Genomic DNA, 16,543 nt, shown 5'->3' with positions numbered 1-16,543 from the left:
ATTGAACTTTATCATTAATAAGGAGATATGTCGTAGGCGGGTAGAATTAACTCTGCGGGATTTTAGACCCCTGCTTTAGAATGTTGTGCAGTTAATTACACCAATAGGTATAAAATACAATTATGTCTATCGAGAAATATTACACTCTCTTTTATGTGCCAAATAAGTACACTAATTCAAACCAAAGAAACAATGCTTTTTTGTGTATTGCGAGAATAAACTGTGCTACATATTTGCCCACGATTTGGCCTAAAAATAATAACAGGCGGTTGTAGTTTTATTTATATTATGACGTCAAGTTATAGGATAACTTAATAAATTACCATCCCTAAAAATTCCTGGATCCGGCCCTTTTTAGTAAATACAGTTTACGTCTGTATTTGGTGTTTTTTTACTCTGCGCTTGTTTACTATTGGCTCAACTTAGTCGGAAATGACGATTTGACACGTTTGACATAAACAAATAGCAACACGCTTCATTCGTGCTCAATATTAAAATTCAACTCGTTGTGAGTTTCTGTAGCGTATTAACCTTATTTCCTGGTCGACCTAACTTAGTGTTTTGATTTAACATTGTTAACCTGACTGAACTAAGTTACTTTACTAAGAAGAATTTCCGTTCATACATATTGCATTTTATATCGATCCACGCTTTATTGTTTGTTTATGTTTCCATTGATTTCTCTTTAAAAGCCCTTTGTTGTCAGTTTGGAGTCGACTCTACAGAATAGTGGGCATCAAACTGCCGAGGATAAAACGGCATTCATTTCCTATGAGTCCTCCAATGCGGAATGACTATTCACTACGTCACAATAGCGCTTCGTGTCAAAATAATGGCTGCTGCATTATTTGAATTATCGTGCGTGCAGAGCGGTGCATATGACACAGGATGCCATTGTAATACAGGCTTATTGCTGCACCCATTTAGTAGTTTGCCTCAGCTAGAGCTTAGCAGACCAGATATGATTTAAAGCGGTTTTAATTAATTGAATTGAATAACTTTGAAGGTTATGACTCGTTGTATTTTTTATTACGACGCCTGCTGTTTAGTATTTCTATGACCTTGTTTAAACTAATGCTGGTTAGTAAAATAGCGTTGTACCATTTTTTAAACTGTAGTCATTTATTGCAACCTATACTTGGACCATTGCATTTGATTCCTTAGCAATTGAAATACGTATTTCCAAGTGGATGTTGAGGTTATTTGAAAATGAAAACTTGATATAATGTACAATAGCTTACTTGATTACTGTTTATGTAACAATAGCAGCATTGTAAACGTGACACTGGACTAATAGACCACTTCTGATAAATGCCCTCAATGACACCTAATCCGATTAGATTGCATAACACTGCACGAAAATGTGATTGAATAGCTGTTGAACAAATCGAGCGTGTTTCTAAGTTATAAACCTTTAAATAGACAGAATACAAGCTTGATTGCTACTCTTCGTACACACTCACTACATTAGATGACCAATTTCCTTTTTATTAGGGGGTTCCCGTTTAATAACATGGTAATTAGTCTTAACTACACTAAAATTAAAGTTCATTTAATAACCCAAACTGAATACGTGTTTAACGTTAGAGTGATTACTATTTGGTGATCTAACACCACTACTTTTGATTCTAACGTCAGTAGTGTTGTAAAGACTTAAAGGCAGTTTAGTCACTGTTTTTATTAAATGACTTGACTTCAGACAAATGAATGCGAATAGACTTGGAACTAGGATAATCGTTTTGCCATAGTACAACTTCTTTGTGTGTGTCCAGTCCTTTTTTGCATTTGTTTCAGTCTTATTTATTAATTTACGCCATGTTTTTTAAAATACACTGGGTGTTATTTATTTTATGTCTACAAAAGAAAAGTATAGACAGGAAAATATCAGGGTATTTTCAGAAATCACAGAATGCCTTTTGTTGTGGTTGAATGTGGAAAGCATTGCAATACTGTATATAGCACAATTCCATTTGGATTACTTACAATTGCAAAATCATAATGTTATGTTCTAAAAAATAGGTTTTGTGGTGGCGAAATTAAGTTAGATATACTTCAATAGTCGTTTTTACTCTAATTTTCTGTTCGCTTTTTGTACGGAATTTAATGAATATAGGTTTTACTGGGCCGCCGCTGTTTTAGTCAATAGTAGGCATAATAGTCACCTTTGCCCTATAGGCCTAGTGGATTCGTTTCATTGCAAGAATGAAAAAAGCCCGGAAACTGGTTTAGTGTGTTTGGCAGTCGTTTGATGTGTAGTGGCATGACTCAAACCCAGCTGGGTTAAAGCAATAAGAGTAAGTTCGTTTAAATCGTGGTGGGAAACTAGATCAGTCACACATAACGTAGCCCTGTAGATTTCATCGCCGTGTCTAGTGTTGCTTGTGTAATCTGTGTATTACTTGTAGACTAGTGTTGCTTGTATAATCTGTGTATTACTTGTAGATGATTGGTAGCTTTACTACTCTTAGATTCCTGCAGTGTCGCATAAAGTAAAAAACGAAAATATTCTCTTTATATTAAAGCTAGTTTAAACCTTGAACTGTAGTAAGACACAACTTGGTAATTAATAAGAAATAATTACCTTTTCATGTAAAATGTGTCATGAATAAAGTTAAGTCCCCATCAGGAAATCTATCTTGGGTGGATTACGTGTAAGCTTATTTGTGACGCACCAACGTCAGTTTTATGACAAGCTCATACGCGATTTATTAAACAAGCTCTTTCATTTAGTATAGTCACTATTTGAAGGCAAGTGGATACGAGTTGCTTTGTGGGCGTTATATGTTGGACTGCCAGAACTATTGCAGTTTAACAAGTAAAATTACATAAAAATCCCTTACAGAACGTAGAATGAACACCAAAGCCCATACAGAGGAAGTTGGTATTTTGTAAACGTTTTTTAAGTAAATCTGAAGATAATGGCTGGAGGTTTAGTTAGACGTAGATTGAATACTCAAGCCCATATAAAGTAGGTACCATTTTTTTCATTTCAACATGGTTAAGAAAGCACTGGTAAAGATGCGAAACGTTTACAAAATACAACTTTACCTACTTTAGTATGGGCTTTGATAGTCATACTACCGTATAAAACGTGCACTTTGAACTATAATCCAATGTTGTTACTTCGCTGTAAAGGCCCACATCGTGTTTCCCACCCACTTAGTCTGTTTACAATTGTCTTGGGTCGGTTTACATTGCTATTTAAAAGTGCTTGTTCTCATTTTTAATCAAACTCGAACGAAATGCTTCAACTTTTGTCCAGTAAGTCAACATCTACATTTAAAAAAGTGGCTTTTGTTACCCTGTTACGGTGTTTTCCATGCAAAAATGGCTTACGTAAGCTGGAAAATGAAATCCAGCTGTTCATAAATTGGCTTTGGAAGGCAAGCTATTCTCCCCACTGTGTATTGAGCTCAGGTTTTCGGGGTAAACTTGGCTTAAAAGCCAGTCACGATTAAAAGCTAATCTACTACAACTTACCAGCACCAGTTTGGGCGCGAAAGTCGTTTCTCTCAACGCTGAACGGTGTACGCTGAGTCTGTAATTACCGGCTACGGTATGACCTTACCCGAGTTTAGGCTTGCCCTGTTTACTACGTTTTGCACACATTCACTCAGACCCGTGCGCCAATAGCCTCGCCTGTGCGGGTCGGTTCTTTCGAATCGTTGTACGCTTCTTCCCACAAGTGCAAAGAAGGTTTGTGACGCAATAATATGGTCAGATATTCTCGATTAGCTGTCAAAGGCAAATAGAGGAGACAGTTATTAGTGGCTTGAGTGCTATTAGTTGCAAAATGTGCGGTTTTTAGCAAACAACCGCGGTATAAATAATTTAAATGATGCTGCAATAAGTTTCGTAACTAAATGAGTATGTTTTGTATTAGTTTGTGATTTTAGGTCTATTTTGTAAGGTCAAAGTTTCATAGTTTCTGTAGTTAAAAATCAACTTTTTAGCTAAGTTAAGGTAAATCGTAAGAAAAAAACCTAACATACCTGGCAAAAGTATTTTATTATTCAACCTTGAAGTTGTTTTTATTTTGCAATTAAGACGACAACGACAGTTTAATTGCTACTTAATTGCCTGAATACTTCAGCTGGCAAAACGCATTTCATTGAATTGTTTGCTTACGTAGTCCAAATACGGCGGAGTCAGCAAATAGGTTCTCTATGACCGCCTAAACACAACATCTGCCTGTTAGCACAAGCACTGTAGCGCAAAGATGTCAATGTGAGCTTGTAATACAGCTGACGCGTAGTTTTACAACTGGCCTAACGTGTGTTTACAAATTGCGCCACTGCTGGTTTTACTTCTGGCGTTTTGTGGCTTTTACGAGCTGAAAAGCTTGCTGTATGAGGTGACGTAAAAAACCTTATGATGATATTTTGGCTCGCCATTTTACATATATAAAAGAAGGAGGTGATTTCTGATTCATTGCAGCAAAGCAAATTTGGTACTGCAGCGGTATTTTAACGTAAGCGAATTTAAGGCATTTTTTGCATTACTTCAGGTTTTGAAAGAATAAAGCGTCAGCTTAGTAGTTCGACTACAAGGTTTCTAACCTGTTATAGCTCACTAGTCGAAATCAATGCTAGTTCTAAGATATAGAATTAGGGCAACCATTTGACACGAAAATATTTTTTTTACTATAATTATGTTATTTTTGTGGAAATCGTTGTTCTGATTTAAATGCAGTTATTTTAGTTCGTTTGTGTTAATTTAAAAGCGTCCATCAAACTTGCTGGAGTCTCGAAAAGTTGTATTTTCGTATTCAATTGCCTTTGTAAAGCAGCTTTGCAAATATGTGAATTTAAATTCTATGATGAATTCTTCGATTAAAGGTAACAACTGCATTTTTGGTAACAATTTGTATTTTTTTAAGACTTGACTTTAACTCGTGTACAATTAAAGGTAGCAATTGCATTTTTGCAAAACACTTGACTTTGACTTGGTTACAACACTGGTAAAGTCTCAAGACACTTTCATTAATAAGACACATGTCGCGCTCACAACAGGCGTTCTACTCTTCCGCAGCTCGAAATCATCGCGTTCTCGTTGTGACGTCATAATAACAGTGCGTAAGAGCGTGGCATTTCGAACGGCATTGTGTTTTGTGTATGATATGGTGGGTCGCTTCCGTTTTCTGACCTCGAATTTGTTGCGAATTTTTGTACTGAGGTGGTGTCATGGGCGTGGCAATCAAGCTCGGCCAATCCAATCGTCAGCATTCGCCAAGTCCTGTTCTTGTGACATATTATGACCTTTCCAAATGAACTCGAGTAACTCTTTGAGGGGTCTTTGTCCCCCGATGATTTTATTGCCATGTTGGCCTAAAGAAGTTTACACATCTTTCTACTTTTTACGATTCACATGTATTTTTGCTAAATGTCTTCGAAGGTTACAATTGCTCATAGTAACGTAGGTTAGAGTGCATCATTCATTTAAAAATGTATTGCGACAAGTTTAAGAAGATACGAAGTCATTGACTTACTGATTCAAAATCAAAAACAAAAAAATCCAAGTTTGGAAACTAATTTTATTTTTTTTAATGTGCATCTTTTGGGTATTCGCTGGCTGAAAAGTGGGTAACCGTGACCCAAAGTAACCGTTCGAAGGTGACCTACAGTAACCCCGAAGCCCACAAATCTTCTGTTGTAAGTATGGGATTCGTTGCCAGAGGTTTAACTTGTGCTAGAAGTGTGCGTTTTGCTTTTGCTTTAGATAAGACTAGGTCCCTGATTGTCAGAAGTGTGACTTTTAAGTGACCTATTATACACTAACGATAATCTAGAAACGGAAAAAGTCTTTGCATACAATTCTGTTTGAAGGACATCGTCGTCACGTACTCAGACATAATTGAATGAACATTGAGAACTCGCAGACTGAACTTTTATTGACGGGGTGCTCTCTTAGTTCAATGCAATTGCGTGCAATTTAACAACAATGCTTTTTTGTAAATATTGTTTGCTGGTTTAATGAAACTTTTCCAGAGGTTGTCAATATTCATATTGTTTAGGTAAACTGGTGCAAGTTTTGAACGCTTCAGAAAACGGAAGGCCTGTGCAAATGTGAGGAAGGCCTTTAGGTGATCGTAAAAGTGCCGCAAAGTACATTTGCAAAACTTTTTAGTAGGTTTGAGGATGTAGTTAGACGTAGAATAAATTTTAAAGCCCAACAGAAGTAGGTAGCAGTTTGTTAGCGCGTATAATACTTATGAAGTGTTTGGCTTAAGGTTGTAGTTCGACGTGAAATGAATATAATAAGCTCATACAAAATTATAGGTGGCATTTTAGCTAGGTTGCGAACAAATCCTAAAATAATGGCTTTAGGTTGAAGTAAGATATAGAATGAATGTAAAAGCTCATACAGAAGTAGGTAGCAATATTAAGATAATGGCTGGAGGTTGTAAAAATTCATACAGAATTGAAAAGTATTATGTGAACATTTCGAATAAATATTTATTCATTCTAACATGTAGTTTTTATTAATAAAAATATATACAGACAACCGCTGATAAAAGCAGGGCTTTATGTATTACCGAGGTCCGCAAAAAAACACACTTTTGTAGAACTGCCATGCAGAAAAAATCCTAGCGAAAGTTTGTCAGCTCATCACACGTGGTATTATAGTCACGTGGTTGTAACGCATTGTACGGCCGGATGGGCTTTAAGCTCGAAATTCCACTTTCCGTGTGGATGGCAATATTTAAAGGCGCGCATTCTGTAAAGAGGGAAGTGGGATTTCACTTTCCGTTGAAAATGGGAGCTGCCTTTCATTAAGAGTGGGCTCGAAATGCAAATGCCTTCCTAACGTAAACTAATCCTCGTCGAAAGCGTTTGCTGCGAAGGAAACGAACGTTCCAAATTCCAGCTCCCTCAATTCGCCGCCTCTCCTTCGACCCTTTGATGATACCAAGACTGATGCTTTGCTGTTTATCAAAAAGGAGTTGCAAGCACAAAACTAGGCTCCCACTAAAATGCAGTTAATAGATTCATTTTGACTTAGAACTCTCTGCTGATTTGATACTGACTCGTACTGTATTTCTAGTAAACAGCTCCTTCTTATTTATGACTGCCTTTGTGTTGATTGCTATTCTAAAAAAATACATTTTGAGTAAAGCAATTTTAATAAAAATATTTTATTCCAACGATTTATTTACAGCAAAACTACACTTTTACCACAGATTTCCGTAGGATTTAACAACGTAGAATTATGTCGTGTTTAAGTGAAATTACGTCAGACACCCGGGTAGAACTGCCATCTCCCAACTCCGCCTTCAAGAAGTTCGAAATCCGCAGTGACGTCACTCCGTCGGTGGCCAGGCGCGCCAACCTCTTCGGTTCCGACCCCCCGGGCGGCGCCCGAGAACTCTTGGCCCAAGAAATCGCCAAGGAACAGAGCTCCTTCCAATTGCGCTGGTCCTGCCGCTGTGATTCGCTGACGCTGGGTCACGTGACAAACGACGAGCCAATCCCAAAGCGCCCGGCGTGCTCTGATTGGCGCCCGATCAGCCAATCACAGGACGAGCTGCCTTACTTGCTCAAGAGACTCGCTCTGGCTAGGATAAGCGTCGAAAATTTGACCTTCAAGCCAATGAGGTCATTAGGGGTCAAATCTTGCCAGCGTAGCGACACCAAGCGGCCCGATTCGCCAGTTCCCTTCCAATCGGGGCGACTCCGGTGCAAACGCAATTATGACGTCAACAGTGGGACAATAATCGATTCCGGAAGACCTTCCCTGTTCAACTTGAACGAAAGAATTCCCTCGACTTCGTTTCATTATGACGAAGACAAAGAAGTGGAATTGGCGGGGAGTCCCCGCAAAATCACCCAGGAAAACAGGGGCTGCCTCACCCCGCCCCTTTCACCCCTGAAATTTACCCCAGTGAGCTCACGAGAAGATAGAAGAAAAGCATCAAAGCAACGGAAAATAACCGGTAATTTTAGACCGGATGTTTGTGTAGGGATTTGTTCCAGCAGCCAAGCAACCATTTGCTTGTGTTAGACTGTAGACTTGTGATAGGCGCACAATGCCAATTGGGATTTGCAAAAACGTGTCAGGAAATGTACTTGCTGGGTCTTGAACTCTTGTAAAAGGCTTTTTGGCAGTCGGCGACTAAATAGAGTGCTTTTTCCTATGATTAAACATGGATCAAGCCATGGTATAGCCTATATCTCAATTCCATTAAAGGATTAGGACAAATCGTCTTGTTTATATTTCCTGGCTTTACGGTTTGCCTTAGAAGTGCGGAGGAAAATATACGTAGATTCAATCCAGTAAAACTTGTACAACCGTCGCCACACTAGAACCCTTTGTTTATTTACTCGAAACTTAAATCAAAGTGTGACATGACTCATGACTCATTCGACTTACCAAAAATAGCTGTAATACGAGTGCGTTTATTGTGTTGTGTCAACGCAAGAGAGACTTGCTCTACTGTAAGATTACTGCCCAGGAGCCAATATGCCTGCCACCGTGTAACCTCAAAACAAACAAAAGACTCGCACACCGAGAAATTAGGTTTTCAACTTGCACTTTCAACTGTATTTTGTGTGGATATTGCCTTTGCAGGGGTGACTTAGTTTACACAAAATGCGTTTTACGTTCTAAGCCCTTTTTCGTGATAAATGAAGCATAAACCTCAAATGGGACGGGGTTAAAGTTTGGATGGATGCGGCTAATTTAGTCGACTGAAGAACGAAAGTTTTGTATAACAACAGAAAAATAAGTTGCACGTTGTTATTTTCAATATTGCTTAATTTAGAGATTCTCAAACTGTGCGTTGTTTTAATTTTTTCGCACAATATTTCCGTTTCCTATGTAAACTCAATTTCTATAACAAAAATCTTGCAAGATGATATTTTACTCTACCATGTGCATTTTAAATAATTGTTACAAAAAACTTCATATACATCTATTAATTTTGATTTTTTGTTACAAACAAACGATTAAATGAAGTAATTAAAAGTCCGGTCATTAGTTGCAAGTCGTTTTCAAAACGTTTTCAAAGGCGTCGCAAGAAAAAACATTGATAAACCACTGGCTTGATTTAACATACAAGTAAAAATTCAGATTGAATCTTAGAAAACAATTTGTCATAGAGTTCGATCATTGTATTAATTTTGTATCCTGTATCTTGTTGTCACACACTAAATGTCTACTGCCCTGCAACATGCACGCCTTATGCACACGTTGCCCGCGTTAGTATTTTCCTTGCGTCCCAAAGGCGCTCCATTGTATTAATTTTGTATCCTGTATCTTGTTGTCACACACTAAATGTCTACTGCCCTGCAACATGCACGCCTTATGCACACGTTGCCCGCGTTAGTATTTTCCTTGCGTCCCAAAGGCGCAGTAATTATTGGTTTACGTTGCAATGGTAATTGCGTTCTGCGCGTTATACAACCATGCGCGTTTTTCATTCATGTAAACAACTTTACATTGACGCCCATGACTAACAAACTCCTTTCGGCCACAACAATTCTTATGACCTGTTTCACTGCCTCTGTATTTGGTTGTTCGTCAGAACAAGAGCTCCTAATAAGTATTCAATCGTAAATCCGCTTGTTCCAGATTGGTATCGGCCGCGAAAGACGTCACACCGATTGCGTCATCAGTCCTCCCTATTGTCTACGTCATGGCCACGGCCAGAAACGTCAAAAGTTGCCAAGGAGAGGCGACGCGGTACGACGATGAAAAAGAATTTCCGTTTTTCGGCCGAATTCTGAGGTAAATTGGGCGTTTTAAGATCTAACATGTTTTAACTAAGCCAATACAGAAGTAGTTAGAATTTTGTAAACGTTTCAAATAGTTTATCATTCATTTACAATATGTTAAAGAAAGTTTAAATGAATAAAGGATTATTTGAAACGTTCACAATAGGAAACCTAATTCTTTATGGACTTTGATACTCATTCTACGTCTAAAACCAATCTCCAGCAATTATACTCCGTAAACATGTCGTCTGTTACTGTTTTGGCGAAATAGGAAAATAATTTTTTCAGAACATAATTTTTCGACCTTGTATGTGTTGATACTGAGGAACTAAAATTTACCGTTGTCACAATTCACGAATAATCTTTTGGATAATTCACTAATAGTTGGGAAAAAAAAGTTTATTTAATAAAAGAGTACTCACTATTTTGCCGACTTGTTTAACCGGTTTGTTTAACAACATCCAACCACAAACGCGAAAGCTAACCACGACACGCCATAACACCAATGTAATAACTCTTCTGACAAGCCGTTAAACCTGGTCGGTAATGGCTCGCTAAACGTCAAAACCACCTTTGTTGCATAACAATCGTCCCATTGTTTACCGCGGGTGATTTTTGCCGGTGTTGCGATACGCTCCAATGCACACGTGGGGACCGAACGTCGCGACAGATTGTGACTCATAGTGGTGTCGTCTGTTGCGCAATAAACGGGCCTTGTCTGGCCCAGTTTGGAGTGTTGGTGGTGTTTTGATAGCTGAGCGGGGGTAAAAACCTTTCCTGGAGTTAGAAAGCGCGCGAAACCTGGGTCACGGGGAGGTTGCCAATCATCTGCCCGTCGCGACGCTCATTATGACTCATAATGGCTGATTTGTTTCCGCACAGACTGGTTTTACAGAGCAATCTGCAAGCACTGTGAACTGAAGATATACTGTTTTATCAAAGCCCATATAAAAGTAGGGTTATTTTAAGCGATTCGATTATCTCTTTTTTAAAAACACTACCTACATCTGTATAGGCTTCGATATTCATTCTACGTCTAACTACAACATCCAATCATTATGCTCCAAAATATTCTGGTTTGTGCGCGTTCTGTAATAATTTAAAGTGTAGTGTGTAAAGGCAATCTTTGTAGTAAAACTAAATTATTTTTTTAAATAAACAGAATAACTCGAAATCGTTCACTTCCTAAGAAACATATTGTCTAGTGTTACAATAAACGATTTTTTGCGTTTAACCTCACTATCAACTGAGTAGCTTGAGAGATAATTTTTGGTTTGGTCGTTCCGAAGTTTCCCTAATTTGAAATGATGACGCTATTTAACATTAATTAAATACGAAATAGTGTCCATTGAGTCTGAATCATATAGTACAGAAATGCTGCTGGAATACGGCCTACTGCGAAATTCTAACGCTAATCCATATTAATGTGAAAATTTTTTCAACGATTTCAACTTAGAAATGATAGCCCTACCTAATTAAACTGCCATTATTGTGCCTTAATGCGGTGACATTCATCAATCACTTTCATAACCATTCATTTGCTTTATTGTTCAACGAAAGCAAAACACTCAGGGTCCGTAAACCTCGAATCATTTCGATTTGTTATTGTTGTGATAACAGACACTCCGTCAGCAATATTAAGGCGCTTAGTGAAAACATTGTATAGCATCGAAAACAGGAAACCACGATGAATAGCCAAGCTGCAAAGAATAATTGACTGAAATGCACGTCTGGCCATAGTATAATATACGTAGAACCCCAAAACAGCTCAATAGTAATATGACCCATTATAACCCAATGGGTTGGTTGCATTTTCAACCATTTTCTTTTGCGTTATTATTCCGTTCGTATACATTTTCATTGATCCCAATTCATTGATCCCAATGTCGAGCTAAAACAGATTAAAAAGTTAAACTCAGCTGTTTTTTTTGCGTGTTTTCTTTTAAGTTGGGTTCGGCGAAATGCATTTTCGTTTGCTAAAATCCCTGTTTGCTTAAGAAAAAAAAACGCAAACGGCATTTTAGATTTGGTTTGTGTTTTTTTGCCCGGAAGTGCTATTTCTTTGCTCCAATCAAACACAAAGGTTTCGTGCAAGGGTTAAGGTAGTAGCTATAAAAATTATAATGCGTATAGGGAGACTGAAACACTCGTACACAAGTGTGTACAACTACGATCTGGCTTCTCACTAATTCAGAAGTCGTACTAACCAGCAATAACGGCACACATGTCACAGTACACCGAGACAAAAGCAATATGTACAAGGAGTTTTTTATGTTTTGTTATAAGTTTAGTAGAGCCATTTTTGTTTTCCATTAAAGGGAGTCATTTTTGTTATGGCTTGTATGGAGTTATGTTTTGTTGTTTGGTGGCTAAAACATGGCCGCAGCCGGGAAATTCGTTCCACTTAGGGAGTCTATAGGCAATATTTATCTCAAAACACGCGGTGAAATGTGCACAGTAAGTGAAAAACGGCCAAGTTGGGCAGTTTAACCGCCCTTAGTAAGCCACAGAAGTCAGGCGACTACGAAACACTGATATTCGGCTTCCTTGGGATGGAAAAACCCAATTGATTCGTTGTTTGGCGACAATTCATGACTCGGGTTTTTCCGCTTATGTTGTGTAACGATCAGTTAAACGGGAACTTTATGTAGATCTCGAAATTCTGTCAAAATGATGCATTGCGCGTTGTTAAGTTGCAGGCACTTTAAACGGTTGGCCGGGCTCCCTTTATAATCATGATTAGGTGATTTTTCCACCCTCAAATTAGTAAAATCCAATTTTAAATGACTATACCAACTAACCTGCCGGAAACTTAAATTCTCATTGTCTTTGCGAAAAAAATGTACTTTTTTGTACTATAGTCTATAGTGTAGTTGTTTGTTTGAGACAAGCACTAAAACACGTAAACAACTGTTGCAATGCAATAAAACACTTTAATCGCACAACGAGTTGGTTTGCAAAAAATAGGATAGGCTATCTGTTTGAAAAATTGATATCGGTCGGTCTCTTACAAAAATACAAATATTTATGTGTTAAAAACACATAACGAAACTTCTTCAGTTGACGAATTTCCATTGAATGGAAATTCCACTTAGTTTTAAGTGTTGTAAAAGGTTCATCACGGCTAACCGGAAAACGTTTAACTTCCGGAAAGCTTTGACTCACACAATACTGGAAATATTCCAAGTGACAAAACGTTTTCGATACTCAGTGATGTTGCGCACATCAATCACGCGCTGACTAAAATCACAAACTTTCGCGCCGTTTTCGACCTGAAACGCAATAAAATAATTTAAAATTGGCTAATTCGATCAAGTTCTTTCGAAATTGCCACAAGCCAGACGACCCTGGTGTTTCGGATTAGTGCCTCGGTCTGCCGGCTTTTTACGTCTAATCCCTGAGGCTCAGTTTGTTGTTATTACGTGGCACGCGTCTGGTGTTGCGGGTGCGCTGGGGCGTGACCAAACCGGGATCACTGCCAATTGTTTCAGGCCAAAACGCGAGCGTCTTGCTTCGCGCGCTAGTGGAAAGTTTTGGGCTGTCAAGCATCGAAAGGGACTTTTTTCACCGAGATTGAAATGGATTGAGTAAGATGGTCGGGTTCTGACCTCGCCACCAATCTATCTATGCGGTTGCTGTAGGACAACTTTGTCGCGAAGTAAAAGTGACTTTTCCATCATTTGGTGAATAGAATCGTGATTTTAATGTGACTCAGTGAGTTGTAGGATAAAATAAAAGATTTGTGTTTTTTGTTAAAATACACTGTTCGTTTAACAAAAAATTCAACAAAAGTTTAACGACAATCTTCATTGTAATTTAGCAATTGATTGAAATGGAGTGAGTAATATGGTTGGGTTCTGACCTCACCCCAATCTATCTATGTGGTGGTTGTAGGGTGATTTTGACCTTTTTCCTCTTTTGATGAATATAATGCTGATTTTATTTTGATTCGTGGAGTTGTATGATGAATATGAAAGCAGATTTGTGAATTTTGTTAAAATAGACTGTTAATGGTAAATAAGCACTCAACGGAAAATCTAAAAACATTTTAATCATAATACTCACTGTAATTTACCAATATGACATAACAAATCGTTAAGTGATTTTTTAGACATCTCCGACCAAAATACTTCTAACAAACTTAAAAAATTATAAAAAAAGTTGTAAAAACATTTCATATGTGTGAAAATTTACAAGGCCCATAACGTTCATTGAAATAACTTCTCCCACAAAAAAATTTGAATTACAAGACTTTATAATGTTGTATAAATACCTCCTACTCCATTTATTGTCCGTCAAAGTTTTTACCAAGTAACTACGGGGAGTCATAATAATCTACAACTTGGCGTTATGCAAACAGCACCTTGACAGCTATTACTGTGGGGCTAGACAGAATTTGGCGCAAATCCCCAAAGTCTGCCCTGCTAAGCGCGTCTCCACTTGAAAGCTGTCACCTATGACCTCGCGTGTCGACACTTTAAATGAACCTTAACCTTAAACCGTGCCCGTTCGTCGCTTCATTTGCACCTGAGATTTTTTGGGGGGAATAGGGCAACAAATTGCTAGAGGTCATTATTAGATAGGTCTGGTAATGCTTTTGGTGTTTTACAAGTGATAATAATCAAAAAAATCACGTGAAAAGTCAGGTTTTAAGTCTTAACATTTAGTGTTTTGTAAGAAATAAATAACTGTTTTTTTTTCAAAACGTTTACGAAATGCGCTCTACTTCTGTATGGGCTTTGATATTCAGTACATTTCCAACCACAACCACCAGCCATTATCTAAATATTTTTTGGATTGTTCACAAAATGCAACCTACTTTGGTTTGAGCTTTTCACCGTTCGTCTAAGTACAACCTACATCCATAGTATTCAGAATTATTCAAAACGTTCGTAATTTTTCTACTTTTAACTATGTTGAAAATGAATAAAGTGTCATATGAGAATTATCGTTCGAGGAACATTGTTGAGCCATAACATAGAACGGTCTCAAGTTCCATTTTTATAAATAGACTTAAGAACTCCGATCTTCCATAATCCCGGGTGTGGTGATTTTACACAAACAAGCGAGCCAAAGGACTAAAAATAAATCGCTCAAATTAGTGTCTGGACTTTCCACTATCGGCCTTTCGTCACGGTTCGTTGCTCAGCTCATCACGGGTCGTTGCTAAGCGATTCATGTGTCGCTGCAGATTTGATCAAGCGTGACGCGAAGTGAGAGTCTCCTCGAAAAGTTAAATATTTGCGCACTGAAGCGCGAAAGAGTGATTGCATTACGCCAGACACGAGCCGGTTGTTGTTGTAAAACGCGATTAAATGCTTTGCGTCAAGACATTTTGGGCTTTTGTTTTAAAACAAGTGATTTGGCCTGTGTTGAAAAGATACAAAAAACGTCCTAAGGTTTTGTTAAATTTGCAGTTAAATTTCTTTCAAATAAATCTTCGGTTCAACAAAATGTTTATTGTTAGAACTTAATGGTATTCGACAATTCGACAAATTTCGCTGATAAACTGTGTCGGTTTTCTAAAATAATATAATTACTACGAAAACCTATTTATTGTATTTAAAGTAAAACATTCATATTCACAATGTAATCTGTGATTAAGGTCTCTTGAGTCGTACTGGCCCATAAGGGCACACTTTATATTGCGCGCTTTCCAAAAACGTTTGGAGCCAAGCCTTGCCCAATTGTGATTAGGCCGACTGAGTTTGGTAATAGCCTTTCCGAAGGAATCATGTGTACTTTTATCGAATTATTAATTGATTAGGCACACTTGATCTGTAATGCACGGATCTGTAATGTAGCCTAATAATGCATTTTTAAACCAAAAGGGGCGAGTAAATCGACATCATCTTGATAAACATTTAACAAATGATAATACAAGCAGGTTTTACTTGATATTTATAGTTTGTTCCTGAAATCGCCACCTCCATCCATTTGTTAACCGAATTTTATTTTGTCCAGCTTACCACTGATGACTTTGCTGTGAAATGAAATTGACACTCAACATTGTGCTTGATATTTCCCCCAACGCAGCAAAAATGGAAAAAGTTGAGCCTTTTTGACGACAGAGGGCGCTATTGAGGCCTTATTAAAAAAAAATATTGACTCGTGATTCGCTGTGTTAAATCAGCATAAATTTATAATGTTCCAATCCAGAAAACTATGCACTATGCAATTACATTAAGCAGATACTTAACTCCCCGCATTTACGATAATGTAAAACAAATATATTATATACCTTTATTTAGCTTTATGCCGTGTGTATTTTTTGCAGCCAGTATAAACAATGTTTATCGGTAATTGTTTTCGCTACAGTTTTTGTTTAATTTTTTCTAGTTTATTGAATTATTTTGATTTTTGATTCTAACTTGACATTAAAAAATTCTATATTTTATGAGACGCTATTTCGCCAAATCATCTTGACATTTTGTTTGTTATTAAATGAAATACTTTTTCATTTATACCTCACAAGCGCTCTTGTAATACTCTTTACGACTATTAATAGTATAGGCTCGGGTTTTATAGTTTCCTTAAAGAACAAATAGTCATATTATCGACATCCAAAATACAAAACAGTATTTTCTGTTTTAAATGTTTTTATTCATTTCATTTTTTTGGCGCAAAATTCAACATTATTTTTGTTCGGCGCTTTTAGGTGAAATCAATGGGAAGTGTTTTTTTTAATTGAAACACATCTGGGATCTTTGTATTGAACTTAGTGCGAATACGTTATTTATATAAAAACGCCTTTAAACAGTTTTAAATATATTTTTTAAAGCCATGAAATAGCCATTTGTTTTTCACCTATAGGACATTTGTTATTGTTC

General features: G+C 37.4%; 1 protein-coding gene across 2 annotated transcripts; it reads left to right on the top strand.

Moving 5' to 3' along the window:
• The first annotated feature begins 6,441 nt into the window (after window positions 1–6,441).
• LOC146135252 (uncharacterized) lies at window positions 6,442–16,090 on the top strand. 2 transcript variants are annotated; one of them, XM_083395510.1, is made up of 3 exons: window positions 6,442–7,933; window positions 9,571–9,726; window positions 15,678–16,090. In XM_083395510.1, exons 1-2 carry the CDS (start codon window positions 7,210–7,212, stop codon window positions 9,723–9,725), a joined length of 879 nt encoding a protein of 292 aa, XP_083251636.1. In that variant the 5' UTR covers window positions 6,442–7,209; the 3' UTR covers window position 9,726; window positions 15,678–16,090. The 2 variants fall into 2 exon arrangements, with proteins under 2 accessions (XP_083251636.1, XP_083251637.1); XM_083395511.1 differs by lacking the exon at window positions 9,571–9,726.
• The last annotated feature ends 453 nt before the right edge of the window (window positions 16,091–16,543 follow it).

Source organism: Ascidiella aspersa, chromosome 8 (genome assembly GCF_963924565.1).
Source record: "Ascidiella aspersa chromosome 8, kaAscAspe10.2, whole genome shotgun sequence".
Taxonomy (NCBI): domain Eukaryota; kingdom Metazoa; phylum Chordata; class Ascidiacea; order Phlebobranchia; family Ascidiidae; genus Ascidiella; species Ascidiella aspersa.
Note: the sequence above shows the minus strand (reverse complement) of the source record. Positions and strands in the feature narration are given on the sequence as shown.

What these genes read in the sequence shown, in the direction of transcription:
- LOC146135252 (XM_083395510.1), top strand. Translation starts at nt 7,210, where the DNA reads ATGTCGTGTTTAAGTGAAATTACGTCAGACACCCGGGTAGAACTGCCA. An exon ending in AAAGCAACGGAAAATAACCG is followed by an intron (nt 7,934 to 9,570) that starts GTAATTTTAGAC and finishes CGCTTGTTCCAG; the next exon opens with ATTGGTATCGGCCGCGAAAG.